The sequence below is a fragment of the Rhinolophus sinicus genome, chromosome 13 (genome assembly GCF_057876585.1).
Source record: "Rhinolophus sinicus isolate RSI-liver-muscle chromosome 13, RSI-T2T, whole genome shotgun sequence".
NCBI classification, from domain to species: domain Eukaryota; kingdom Metazoa; phylum Chordata; class Mammalia; order Chiroptera; family Rhinolophidae; genus Rhinolophus; species Rhinolophus sinicus.
Window position 1 is genome coordinate 18,906,920 of NC_142513.1, and position 13,788 is coordinate 18,920,707.

The following is a 13,788-nucleotide window of genomic DNA, read 5'->3' on the forward strand; positions in this document are numbered from 1 at the left end:
AGAAATGCTCCTACAGTAACAGGAATTTATCTTTATATTCCGCCCATCCAAATCCTATACTTTATTTCATAGCCAGTTCACAGTAACTGAGTCTCTTCTTCATCTCTTACTTCCCCTTTTCAAGCCTTTGAATAAGAGGTGGCAGTAATAGAGAATAGCAGAATTATTGTCATTTGTGGTTTGATTTGATAGAGATAGCTGCTCTAGCCTGGGGCCAGATTTGAGATACGCTGTGGTCAGTTAGCCTAAGATTCTTCTGCGTCCCACATCAGAGAAGAAACCAAAGCTCTGATGAAGTTCTTTATTAGGAAATTAAGTTGGAAGCCCTTTGCCTGGGTTGGGATTCTTATTGACAGCTAATCTTGTCTCATCTACCATGAGATTTCCCGAGATAGGCATGGACAACTTTGTCAGCAAAAATTCACTAGGCTAGACATGATAGTTTTTTATTTTTGAGAAATGTAGACTTTGAAGATTAGAATAAATCTCAGCTAACTTTTCCACAGTCTCTTTCTTTTCCACCCAACCACTCTTACTTAGTGCTAGTCTTTGGTTGCATCTTGTTTCAGGTCTTAAGCTCTGCTCTGACTATAGTCATTTTAAACTTGACTCAGTTGCTTCGGTTCAGATCCTTTGGGTTACAGGGAACAAACCCACCCAGCTAGTTTAAACCAGAGGCAATCCAGGGATGTCTCAAAAATTAAACTAGAACCAGGAATTAGAGCAGTGGAAATGTCTACTGTTAGCTGCCAAGGATGGAATCTCTTTGTCCCAATTACAAATCCTCAGGGAAGGAAGCTGACCCAGCATGGACCAGATGGCCACCTGACTCCAGTCAGCTGTGGCCATAAGGTTACAGTCTATAAACACGGCAGCCAAGAGCCACTGCTGTAAGATATGGGTGACAACAGACGGGCAGCTCCCAGGAAAGGGGAGAGATTTTAGGCATACACACCCATAGATGTCCACTGAACTTACCAGTTGCTGAACGAACATGTGTTTAGAGGCTCTGAAGCCTCTGGCTTTTTACCTGGCAACTTCTTATCTCCTGCTTTTTTTTAGTTTTTCTTTCCCTGGGTCTTACTGGCTCTATTCAATTTGTTGATGTCCTTTCCATAGCCAATTGGATAATATTCTTAACAGATCCCTGATTTCCTCCACTTAAGAAAGTGAGCTTTGTGGTTAAGAAGGTATTTTCCCCCCTCCTTTATTTGTTTGTTTATCTGGAAGGAATTAGAAAGTAGGAATATTCTATGTAACATAGCATCTCTCTGGTGTGCTTATAGTTCAGTGATGTGTCCTGCCCCGGCTAGTGGAAAATAGCAGTGAGTCAGGCGCTGTGAAACTTCAGCAACCTGGGAAGTTCATTCTGCTTTTGCTGAGACGTTACCTTCTCTTGTTACAGGAACACGACATAGAAACAACTCATGGTGTGGTCCACGTCACCATAAGAGGCCTACCGAAGGGAAACAGACCAGTTATTCTGACATACCATGACATTGGCCTCAATCGTATGTATTTGATTTTGTACCTTTTTATTATAATACTTAATCTTTGTATATTAGAAAAACACACATACATAAGAGATTCTTGTATTCTAATAGAACATAGGTTTTGTCCTCTGCCTTACTTCCCTCTTCATTGCTACATATGTAAATGGCAGGATGAACGTTCCTGGGAAGAGCGCAGGAGAACGTGTTTGGGGGGAAGCTGGAATTATGCCTCACCTGTGTGTCACATCTGCTAAAGGACTGGAGGTTATATAATGAACTGGTTAAGAAAGGAGAACTGAAATCAATTTTGTTTAGTTTTTTAAGTCTAGGCTTCCTTGTTTTTTTTTCATATTTCAGGTTAAAAATCCAGGGTTTGAAATTAACTTCATGATGAACTCTTCAATGAATTGGTAAAAGTGTTCTTGCTACAGCCTGTCATCAGTGCCTTTAAGTGGACTTTTCTAGATGGTAGTACCAGTGTAATACGATTCCGGCCCTCGCCACAGGCATATGGAGTCTGTATACTTACATTTTCTTCCCCACTTCTCTGCCTCGCAGAGGTGGTCTGAGTGTAAGGCCACAGTTTAGTGCCAGAGCTTTCATGGCCTCTTTATCATGAGAAGCACTTGTACTACGGGGTAGCAATAGAAGCAGCAGCCTCTCCCTGTACCCCAGCACCAGCAATTTTTCCAAGAGACAGTCTTCTACCTGGTGAATGTAAGCTGCCCAACTCACTCTGGCCAGGTTCTTGGGATGTACATGGTCAGTGTCTCTACATCAGATAGGGCAATAAGGTACATGAAAAATGACAGCATTCTGTGCGTTGTTGGGATTGATGTCCACTTTGTAGACATTGTGTAGAATTGAGAATTAGTTGTTTTCAAGTCATTGAGACGTCTGGTGTTCAGCCTTTAGGGCACCTTGAGTCAGACAGATTGTTCAGACACTTCACGTTAGTGGGACAGTGATTAAAAGGGACTGAAAGAGAAGGATGATCTAGAATTGATCGAGTGGAAGAAAACTGGGGAGAAATGAAGAGCCTGTGACTTACGAGTGTTTTTACTCTTGCAGATAAATCCTGTTTCAATGCGTTCTTTAACTTTGAGGATATGCAAGAGATCACCCAGCACTTTGCTGTCTGTCATGTGGATGCCCCAGGCCAACAGGAAGGTTCACCCTCTTTCCCAACAGGGTAAGACCAGAAGCAAGGTCTGAAGAAATGCACTCAGAAGAACAAGTGGCTGAGTTCCAGGGAGAGAAGTAGTGTGTGCTGCCCTTCCCAGCGGACTTGAGCACAGCCTAAAGGTTCTAGTTAGCTGCCAGCCTTTCTCATGTTTCCTCTCCTTGCTCTGAGAGCACTGTTACGTACAACTGTCATTTTTGTGTTCCTCCCTGAAACTCCCAGCTACCCAGGCCCAACCTCTGATCCCTCTGAGCTTCCTGGGAATACCTCCCGTCTGGTGACAGGAATTTGAATATCTGTGTAGCCATTTATTCTGAGAAGCTGCCCTGTCAGGTAGAGGTGTGTCTTTACTGACTAGGAGCTCTGGCGTCATCCTAAACTTGCTTTGCATGGCAGAGCTAGAGTGTCCCTAACTCTTCCTTGCACAGTGTGATTATTGAGAAGACCTTGGGAGGAGGCGTGAAAGCACAAGCTATGGAATGCCAATGCTTTCCCTCTTCCTTTAGGCCTCTCCAGAGCTGCCTTTGCCCGTGACTGCTGTGAAATAGACCATTGCAGACAAATGATGGCTAACACTTATATGGTGCTTAAACAGTATTTCTGACACTGCTTAAAATGCTTTACAGCTATTAAGTCATTTAACCCTCACAACCCCATGGGATAAGCTTACTATCATTCCCATTTTACAAGTGAGGAACTGAGGCTCAGGGATACTGAGTAACTTGGCCAGGGTTACATAACAGACGAGCAGCAGAGCCAGGGTTTTAACCCAGGCAGTCCGGCTCCATATCCACGTTATTGAGTATGTCCAAGCTACTCTGTCTCTCCAACACAAATTGGCCAGTGACCCATTTATCCAACAAGATTTAGATCCCATTCCTTTTTTTTCTGTTTTGTGCGTAAGTGTCTCAAGAATGCTTCATCGCTACAAGTGTCTCAAGCAGAGACAGGCTGACTTGCCTCTCAGACGTAGAGCAGCACCTGCCCCGTAATCAGGAGGCTGCCTTAACATCCCCTCCACCTTTGATTCTGCCATCTCTATGAGTGCTCCCTACTCCTATTGGATTCCTAGTCCGAATCCATTCTTGGGTTTGTTGGACCATCTTAGGATCCGGTGGTTCATGATACTCAAAGGCCAGGAAGTAGCGGTGTTCTCCGATGCCTAAGTAAAACAAACAACGTTACAATGAGGAGCTCATTTGCGACTGTGCTTTGTTTACTTTCGCATTTAGCTGCCTAAATATAAGCAGCAGACCAAGAGCTACTTCCTGAGCTGATTCTTACTGTTGGGAGTTTACTGAGCCTGAACCGATTGAAGTAATTGTCAGCGATTTGGAAATCCGCTGAGAGAGAACCATATCACCTTTTCTTTTCAAGTGGCTTCCTCTGGCCTGAGACTGCTCTTGAGGATATAGGAACATGCAGGTTTTTTTATTTTCTTAGCATGGCGGTCGTAGCGAGTCACACAACATGCCACAATCATTTCCAGGTTCCACATCACCTCTCTTGAGCCTTTGGTAAAGGGAATGCTTTAGTTTAAGAATCCTGTACTTTTGTAGCTGTTCTTGTAATTGGGAAATGTGGGTGCCTTCTAACTCAGGAGGTGTCTGTCCTTCTGGATTTCAGGTACCAGTACCCCACAATGGATGAGCTGGCTGAAATGCTGCCTGCTGTTCTTACTCACTTAAGGTAGGTTCGTTCTGCAGTTGTTTCACACAGTTTTTATGGACTTTCTACTGTGTGTCTGATCTAGGGGCTGTGATAGTGAGCCCCGCAAAAAACAAAAAACAGTCACTACCCTCATGGAGCTTACATCGTTGTGGGGGAAATAATTGACAAGTAAGCAAACAAATAATCACAACTCAAGTGCTAGAGAAGAAGTCAGTTGGGGGTGTTGTGACAGAGAAGGAGGGCAGGATCTACATAGACATGGCTAGCTGGGGAGAGCCTCTCTAAGAAGCTGTCATCTAGTCTGAGACTCGGAGGATTAAAAGGAGCTACCTAGACAGAGAGCCAGGGCAAGAGGAAGGAGTCCAAACAGAAGGAGCAACAGGTCCAAAAGTCCTAGACCAAATGAGCAAGTGGGAGAAAGACATGGGGTGAAATTCAAGAGGTAGACAAGCACCAGATTACATAGGTCTCCCAGATCAGGTAAGAATTTGGGATTTTAGTCAAAAGAAAAAATACTGAAGGCTTTGAAGCAGGGGAGTGATATCCAATTTAGTCTTTTAAAATGACCACTCTGAATATGTAAATTGAACATCAATAAAACTGCAGTTTTTAAAAAAGGATTACTAGCTGTGGAGAGAATGGGTTGGAGAGGAGTAAAAGAGAAAAGGTTGGGAGGCCAGTTAAGCTATTACAGCAGCCAGGCAAGAGGTAATGTTCGTAGTGGATACTGTCGGGCTTGAAGAAACTTGACCAAATTCTGTATTTAGTAAGCATCAGAGCCAAGATTTGAACCCAGTTGTATTCTTTCCGTTATGTCATGCTGCCTCCAAATGAGTTAACCGTATCGGTGTTTGTGTGTTTCGTTCATAGTGTGAAAAGCATCATTGGGATTGGAGTTGGAGCTGGAGCTTATATCCTCAGCAAATTTGCGGTGAGTACATGGAGAATTAGTCTCAACCCCTTTGAGGTACTGCCTAGATCACAGCTCTTATTGCTGTGATAAGTGACCAGGTTCTATTGTGGGTCTTAAGTCAGTTTTTTAATAAAGTCTGTCAGCTCAGATATAGGTTTGGATAAAGCCTTGCTCTATACTTATAGTACGTGAAGAATCACAAATAAGGGCAGTACATCGTCCATAAAAAGTAATCTTAGAGAATACTTAGGATAGAATTTTGTACAACCATTAAAATTTTGTAAGAAGCGCTTGTAATGATGCGATTCACATACAGAGGGTGCCAGAAAAATGTATATACATTTTAAGAAAGGAAAAAACTGTATTAAAATTATAATACAATGAATGACACTAGCATTCATTTGATTAACACCATCTTTTGAGCGAATGTCATACTACACATTGCTACTATAATTCAATTCAACTTTGAAAAGTAATGCATACTAGATAACATCTCTTTTTTTTTTTTATAACATCTCTTAAAATGTGTACATTTTTTTGGCACCCCGGTATACTAAAATGTTAACCAAGTTAGAATACAGGTTAACGTTGTTTGTCATGGGCATAGGAAAGGACTAGAAGGAAATATATACTAAGATGTAAACAGGGATTGATGTTGTGTGGTAAGATAATATGAAATTTTATTTTCTGCTTTATACCGGGGGTGCCAAAAAAATGTATACACATGACTTGTATTCATCTTTTGTTATCAGTGTATATTATTACAGTTTTAATACCGTTTTTTTCCTTTCTTAAAATGTGTATACATTTTTTTGGCACCTTCTGTATAATTTATAGTTATCAAATTTTCTGTAGTGAGCGTAATCAGAGGGAGAAAAGTAAGCTAGAGTTTTGAGTTTACACAGAAACGTTCCTATTGATTTTTACTTAATGCACTTTTTTTTCAAATCCCTCTTGGTTGATAAGACAGTCTTCTGGGGTGGGGATCACCGATTCATGTGGTTTGAAAAAACACTTAAGAAGCCCCTATTGGAAACAAAGGTATATTTCACAGTGTGAAATAGCCAGTTTAAGCCTTAACAGCCCCTTATGTGAAGTCATTTTAAGGGCACTTTCCGAGCAGGGAAGACCCACCATGAGCTGAATAACTACAGAGACACCAGGTGCCTTCCTTTGCTGTAGAAATAAGAAAAACATGTTCTCCCCCAGAGATCGTTGCAAGGCAAGATCAGCTGACAGCAATTAAGAAACTGGTTTTCCAGATGCTAATTCAGATTGAAACAGCTATTTTTCTGAATATCCTCCCTAGCACCTCTTTGAAGTCTTCCTTTCAAATCTGAGGCATTAGGGCATAGTAAGAATTAATGAACCATTCTCCGGTATTTTTAGAAGAACGCTGGGAGTGGGACCTTCATTCTGTTGTCTTTGTCTCCTGTTGCAGCTTAACCACCCAGAGCTGGTGGAAGGCCTCGTGCTCATTAACGTGGACCCTTGTGCTAAAGGCTGGATTGACTGGGCAGCTTCCAAAGTAAGCACCAAATGGTGTCCATTGGCTCTCCTCTTGGTCCCTTCTCAAAATGGTTTCTCTGCTTTCTTTTTTATTTTTTCGTTGAGGGATATACAGTTAAGAGCAAGAAGTTTTAAGTGCACAGCTTGATGAATGTTTGCATTTGTAATCACCACCCAGCCAATACACAGAATATTTCCAGCTCTGCTCTTAATACTTCCTCTCCCTTCCCGGAAATAACTGTTATTCTGACTTCTAACATCGTAGGTTGGCTTTATTTATTCTTAAACTTCATATCATTGGAGTCATAGAATATGTATTCTTTTGTATCTAGCTTCTCTGACTCACCGTTGTCTCAGTCATGTTGTGTGTAGCAGTAGATCTTTGTAGTATTTTAATAGTCTGTTGTATGAATACATACAATGAGTTGTTACGTGGTTGTTATGAATAAAGCTCCTATGCACATTCTTTTATCAGTCTTTCAGTAGACCTACACATTCATTTCATTTGGGTTTATACCTAGGAGTGGAATTGCTGTGTCATAGGTCAGTTGTCTGTTTAGCTTTAGGAGCTGCTGCCAACATTCCAAAGTGTTTGGCCAATTCCCAAACCAGCGACACATGACAGTTCCAGTTATTCCACATCCTCACCAACGTTTGATAGTCCTTTTGATTTTTACAAAAGAAGAGCAGTTTTACTTATAATATTAGTTTGTTTTTATACGGTATCCATCACCGAAATAGCATTCATTATTAAAAAATAATTTTTAATTGTAGCATCTTTTTAATTTTAAGCTATGCTTATATGGGTAAATAAAGTTGGGTTTTAATTTGTGTTTCCCTAAAGGCTCATGGTGTAGAGCACATTTCTAAATCTTACTGGCCATTTGAATATCATCTGATGAAGTGACTGTTCAAGTCTTCTGCCTTTTCTTTATTAAATCAGTTTGCTGGTATTTTTCTCACTGATCTGTGAGAGTTCTTGATATATTCTGCGTATGAATCCTTTACTGGCTATATGTAAATATCTTCTCCCAATCTGTAGTTTGCATTTTCACTCATTTTTTTTCCCCCTTTCTTCCGCCTCCACCTCCCCTCCCCATTCTGGTTCAAGCTGTTGTTTCTCCGTCTAGTTGTGTAGGGCCAGCTCCCTGGCCCATGCTGGTATTATGAGCTTTGCGCTCCCCTCTTCTGAGGGATTCGGTCACCAGTCATCAGTTGGCCGCTCACGGCAGCTCTTGCCAGCTGTCAGCTGCTCACGATGGTTGCCGACCACTCATGGTGGCACACAGCAGCACATAGCTGCCCACAGCAGCTCATGCCAACCTCCAGCTGCTTGTAGCAGCCCAGCTCCAGGGAGAGGTGTTGTTCACAATCTTAGCTGTAGAGGGCGCAGCTCCCTGGCCCATGTGGGAATCCAACTGGCGACCTTGGCATTAGGAGCATGGTGCTCCAACCACCTGAGCCACTGGGCTGGCCCCGTCACTCATTATTATAATGAGAGAAATGAATGAATCAATCAATCAATCACTCTCTTCAGTGAACCCAAATAGCTTATCTTTGCTACTGCCCCCAAAGATGGGTAGATTGCAGTGTTTACTCTCTGAAAGATGAAGGTGTTTGCTATCAAGATATAATTCTAGGGGCTGGCCTGGTGGCTCAGGCGGTTAGAGCTCCATGCTCCTAACTCGGAAGGCTGCCAGTTCAATTTCCACATGGGCCAGTGGGCTCTCAACCACAAGGTTGCCAGTTCAATTCCTCGAGTCCCGCAAAGGATGGTGGGCAGCTCCCCCTGCAACTAAGATTGAACACGGCACCTTGAGCTGAGCTGCCGCTGAGCTCCCACATGGTTCAGTTGGTTGGAGTGCATCCTCTCAACCACAAGGTTGCCGGTTCGACTCCCACAAGGGATGGTGGGCTGCGCCCCCTTCAACTAGCAACGGCAACTGGACCTGGAGCTGAGCTGCGCCCTCCACAACTAAGACTGAAAGGACAACAACTTGACTTGGAAAAAAGTCCTGGAAGTACACACTGTTCCCCAATAAAGTTCTGTTCCCCTTCCCCAATAAAATCTTATAAAAGATATAATTCTATCTAAAATCTCTTGAAGGAGATAGGAAACTACATGGTATGCTAATAACTTTACAAATAAATATAAACAATACTAGCAGCAACCACAGAGGATAAAAGATAGTAAGAGGAAAAGCATTATATTATACCACATTTGCACTGATTCACCTGTGCTAAGAAATAATTCAGTATTTTTAGGTTGGAAAGGAAAGCAGTTTTGAAACTTTTTTCCTGCTGAAGTACAAATGTTATTTTAATCTAAAATTAATGTGATTTAGATTAAATCAGTGATGTTACAAAGTTTTCCAGAGAGAAAAATAACTTAAGCTTTCATTGCTTGTTAAAAGATGCCTTATGTAATCTCATTTTTAAATAAATGCCTACTTCTAAGTGCTTTGAAGTTGCCATAAATGTTCGTTCTAAAACACCATTGGAGATGGTCTCCAAAATACTGCCACGCAGCTTGCCAAATGTATCAAGAGTCTTTATTAATACTTAACCATGAGATCTAGTAATTTGTCATCTAGGAGCTTATCTGAAGAATAAATAGTGATACATACAAAGATTTAAATAGAAGGATAATAACCTTTTAAAAATCTAACACATACCTAGTGCTTACTGTGTACCAGGAGCTGTTCTTAATTTTTTGTGGCTATATATTTAAACTCTTCATTCTCATAATGTGATATGGTACCATTAATATCCCACAGAGAAATTAAGTCATTTGTTTAAGGTCACATAGCTAGGAAGTCGCAGAGCCAGGGTATTCATTAAAGCATTACTTAGAAGGCAAAAAGATGGAAACAGCCTAAATGCCAATAATACAGAATTACAAAATTGTGGTACAACCACAGAATGGAATATTATGCAACCAAAAAATTGTTTTTTGGTTATTGAAGGAAATGAGAAAATTCTCATGTTTAAAGAAAAAAAGACTAAAACTATGCATGTCCCAATTTTGTGAAATACACAGATGCATCAGAAAAAGGGGAAATAATTTGTCACTAGTAGTTACATCTTTGGTTGTATAGATGATTACAGAGCATTACAGATGATTTTACTTTTTTCATATTTTCTATGATAAGCATGTGTTGCTTTTATAATTATTTAAAAATATTAAACTATTCCACCTACCAGCAGACCAGATTCTAAAAAATTTACCCATTCCTCCCCACATTTAAGTTCTGGAGAAAAGATACATACCCTAGCTTTGAATGAAATACACTAACAATGCTATTGCCAGATGCTATGGAAATTCCTTCTTATAACCTGACTTATTTAAAATTTGTTCTAATTTCTGTCTAGGATGTGGGTATATTAAAACTTACCTGAACATTCTCAATAACATATAATAACCTAATACAATTCTAAAACTTCAGAATGACCTTATGAGTCTTAAACATGAAATAAGATTGGTTATTCTAATTATTTTTAATTTATAATTACAATGATCCTGTTGGATCATTGAAAACCCATGTGAAAATTCCTTGTCTTCTTTCCTCCTTACTCTTTCTGGGAATATATGTGATCCTGCTCCAGCCATATCCATATCTGTCTCCCTCATCCCTTCTCCACCACCAATTCAGTACTTCACCTCTAATCCAAGTCAGCAGTAAGAAATGAGCTTAAAATAAACCAAAAAAAAGGCTTTAGGGGAATCAACAACATGATTTGAGTTGGACATTTTTCTGAAAATAGACTAACAGTTTGCAGATTTACACAGATTGCTGCATTTATTAGACTGTGATAGGCATCCTTTCCAAGTGGAAAAAAATAGGAGAAAAATGTTCAAAATGCAAGAACATTATGCAAACAGCAGTTTCCTCCCACTCCCTGAAATGAAGATAGCAAACACCAGAGGAAAGAAGAAAAATTCGTTTTTGTCTCTTGGATGGTTTGGGACTGGTTGTAAGTTAATTCTTATCCATAAATCCAGTGTAAAACTGAAAGGCAGGCAGGGAATGAGGTAACTAATAGCTGTGACTTGGTCTCAAATTTTCAAAAAAATTATGGCCCCATTTCTTCCAGCCGCCTATTACAAAACAGGCTATATTATTACCCAGGAAGTGAGACTGCATTTTTTTCTGACTTGTTTGTTCTCATGTCTCTTGAAACTACCATCTCATGAAAATATGTGACACTGAGTTGTGTTTTTGTTTGCTGAAGGATAACATATATATATATTGTATACAATATACATATAAAATAAAGTGCACTAGTCTTAAGTGGACAGCGTGATAAGTTTATACATATGCTTACTCCCTTGACACAAAGTTTTTATCTTTTTTAGATCTCGGGCTTGACAACCAATATTGTGGACATTATTTTGGCTCATCACTTTGGGCAGGTAAGTGCCTATTCCAAGCAGGAGAGTTGTTTATTGGCTTGCGTGCAGAGAAGGATTTGCCTCAGGAAAGAAGGGGTGCCTTAGAATTCACTTGATTCTAGTGGGTGACACTTCCAGTGCAGTGTGAGGTATATATTTTGGCCCAGAAAAGATGAAAGTCTTAGGAGAGAGGCATTAACTCGATGCCACATGGCTCTTGGCGTTCAGAGAGAGATAAGAGAAGGCAGCACCCACCCCTACATACACACCTGTTCCCTGTAAGCAGCATGCCATCTGTTAATGTTTGACAACATCACGTGCCTCACCAAACATCTTTAGAGCCATAATGAGGTCTGGGAAAGGCTTTATAGAAATAGAAATTTCAGAGAAAAATGAAACCAAGAAATGTTAGTGCTAAAAGAACCTTAGAGATTATGTTGTTTGATCCTCATGTTTTGCTGGTGAGGAAACTGAAGTCTACAGAGGAAGTGACAGTTACATGGGTAATTTTGGGTAATTTTTCAGAGAGAAAAGCAAGTTGGATAATACAATTCTGACCGCAGTTACAGTGCGTATGTTTTTTTCCATACCACCGAGCAATTCTCGGACACCAGTTGGATGTCCTACAATTCAGTTCAATTATGACACTCTCTATCTGGAGATATTGTCAGATCCCACAGGTTAGGGGCTCAGTCCTACAAGACTGCCACCACCCCTCCTTCCCCACTTCAAATGCCAGTCACAAGTTCAACCTGTCACCTATGCTTCTGAGGGACCAACTGTAGATCATAGGTTTCAAAACGCCCCTCCTTGGGTTTGATTAATTTGCTAGAACAACTCACAAAACTCAGAGAGACATTTTACTTAGTAGATGACCGGTTTATTTTACAAGGATATATAACTCAGTAGCCAGATGGAAGAGATGCATAGGGCTAGGTATGTGGGAAGGGGCACGGAGCTTCCATGCCTTCTTCAGAGCACGCCACTGCCTCAGAACCTTGACATGTCCACAAACCTGGAACCTCTCCAGGACTTCTCCTTTTGGGTTTCTATGGAGGCTTCATAGTCACAATTGATAAAATCACCGGCCATTGGCAAGTGAACTCAATCTTCAGCCCCTCTCCTTGGGGTGGAACTATAAGTTCCAACCCTCAAATCATTTGATTGGTTTCCCTGGCAACCAACTCCCATCCAGAAGTTACTTAGGGCCTTTCCAAAAGTCATTCCATTAACATAACACGACAGCTTTTTTGCTCTCTTCACTTCTAAAATTCGTAGGGTTTTAGGAGCTCTGTGCCATGAACATAATGTAGACCAAATATATATTTTTTATTATAAATCCGAATATCACAGATAACCTATGAAGGAGTGAGGGAATAAAGGAGGAATGAGGTTGGAGAGCTGTGAGGTGCCTGAAGAGAAGAGATGGGAAGAAAATAAGTACCCTATTTCCCCGAAAATAAGACCTAACCGGAAAATAAGTCCTAGCATGATTTTTCAGGATGCTCGTAATATACGCCCTACCCCCAAAATAAGCCCCAGTTAAGATTGTCATCCAGATGGACGCATTTAGTATGTCTGTTGCAACACACGATGGACATATTGAATTATAAAATAATATTAATATAAAATTAAATATAAATAAATAATATTGACATTCATACTTAAAATAAATGATAATATAAACTATAATTACGTATTTGTAAATACCCAAGCGGGCGTCTTTGGACAAGAGGTAAATGCCTATGTAAACAGATGAACTCTTATTGCCGAATGACCAGTCGGAGTACAGACACAACGTACGAATAACGTGTGCACTTGATAATGAATGGACGTGGTTGTGTCTAATATGAATCTTCATAATTCAATATGTTGTGTGTTGTAACAGACGTACTTAATGTACTTTTGTGAAATAAACATTTTCTGAATTTTGGTGCCTGCAATTTTTCATCGCTTTTGTGTGGACCATCATTCTTAACTGTCATTTTTGTTGCCACTCCTGTCTCATAAGTCTTCAGTTAACACTTGATTTAATGGTAGATTTAAAGGGAATAATATTTTGACCCCCAGACAAGATGAGTGCAAAAAGAAAGAGCTATTCCGTTGAGTACAAGAAAGGAATCGTGGAGGACCCCAGGGGCAAAAATCTTACAGCTTTCTGCAAAGAGAAGTTGGATCTCCGAATGGTCTGAAAATGGCGAGCAGAGTACAACAACCTCAGTCAACAGGTGGACGAGGGAAATGCTAAGAAGCACCAGTGTGGATCAGATCAGCAACCATTATTTCCTGAGCTGGAAGACATCATCTGTGAATGGATTGCTGACAGGAGAGCAAAGGCTTTGGTTGTGCTCAGGGCTGATATTCAAGCATTTGCCCTTGCAATGGCACCACAGTTAGAAATATCCCCCAGGAGAATTCAAAGCATCACAACACTGGCTGGATGGCTTCCTTCAGCGATATTCACTGTCTCTAAGATCGATAGCACTGTTCAAGCTGGAAGATACTGAAGTTATTAAACATGCACTTGCATTCAAGTCCTTTGTTGATGGCATCGACTTTTCTAAATACCAACTCTCCATCATGATTGCTATGGATGAAACTGCCGTGTTTCATGGGCCAAGGATCT

General features: G+C 40.6%; 1 protein-coding gene across 2 annotated transcripts in view; it reads left to right on the forward strand.

Annotated features, from left to right (window-relative positions):
- The window catches only part of NDRG3 (NDRG family member 3), a 70,015-nt gene that overhangs the window by 35,206 nt on the left and 21,021 nt on the right, over positions 1-13,788 (forward strand). For both annotated transcript variants that reach the window (XM_019732639.3, XM_019732650.3), the window contains exons 4-9: positions 1,406-1,511; positions 2,565-2,685; positions 4,303-4,365; positions 5,218-5,278; positions 6,702-6,788; positions 11,127-11,183. In XM_019732639.3, coding sequence (XP_019588198.2) covers positions 1,406-1,511; positions 2,565-2,685; positions 4,303-4,365; positions 5,218-5,278; positions 6,702-6,788; positions 11,127-11,183 — 495 coding nt within the window. The remainder of the gene's footprint in view (positions 1-1,405; positions 1,512-2,564; positions 2,686-4,302; positions 4,366-5,217; positions 5,279-6,701; positions 6,789-11,126; positions 11,184-13,788) is intronic.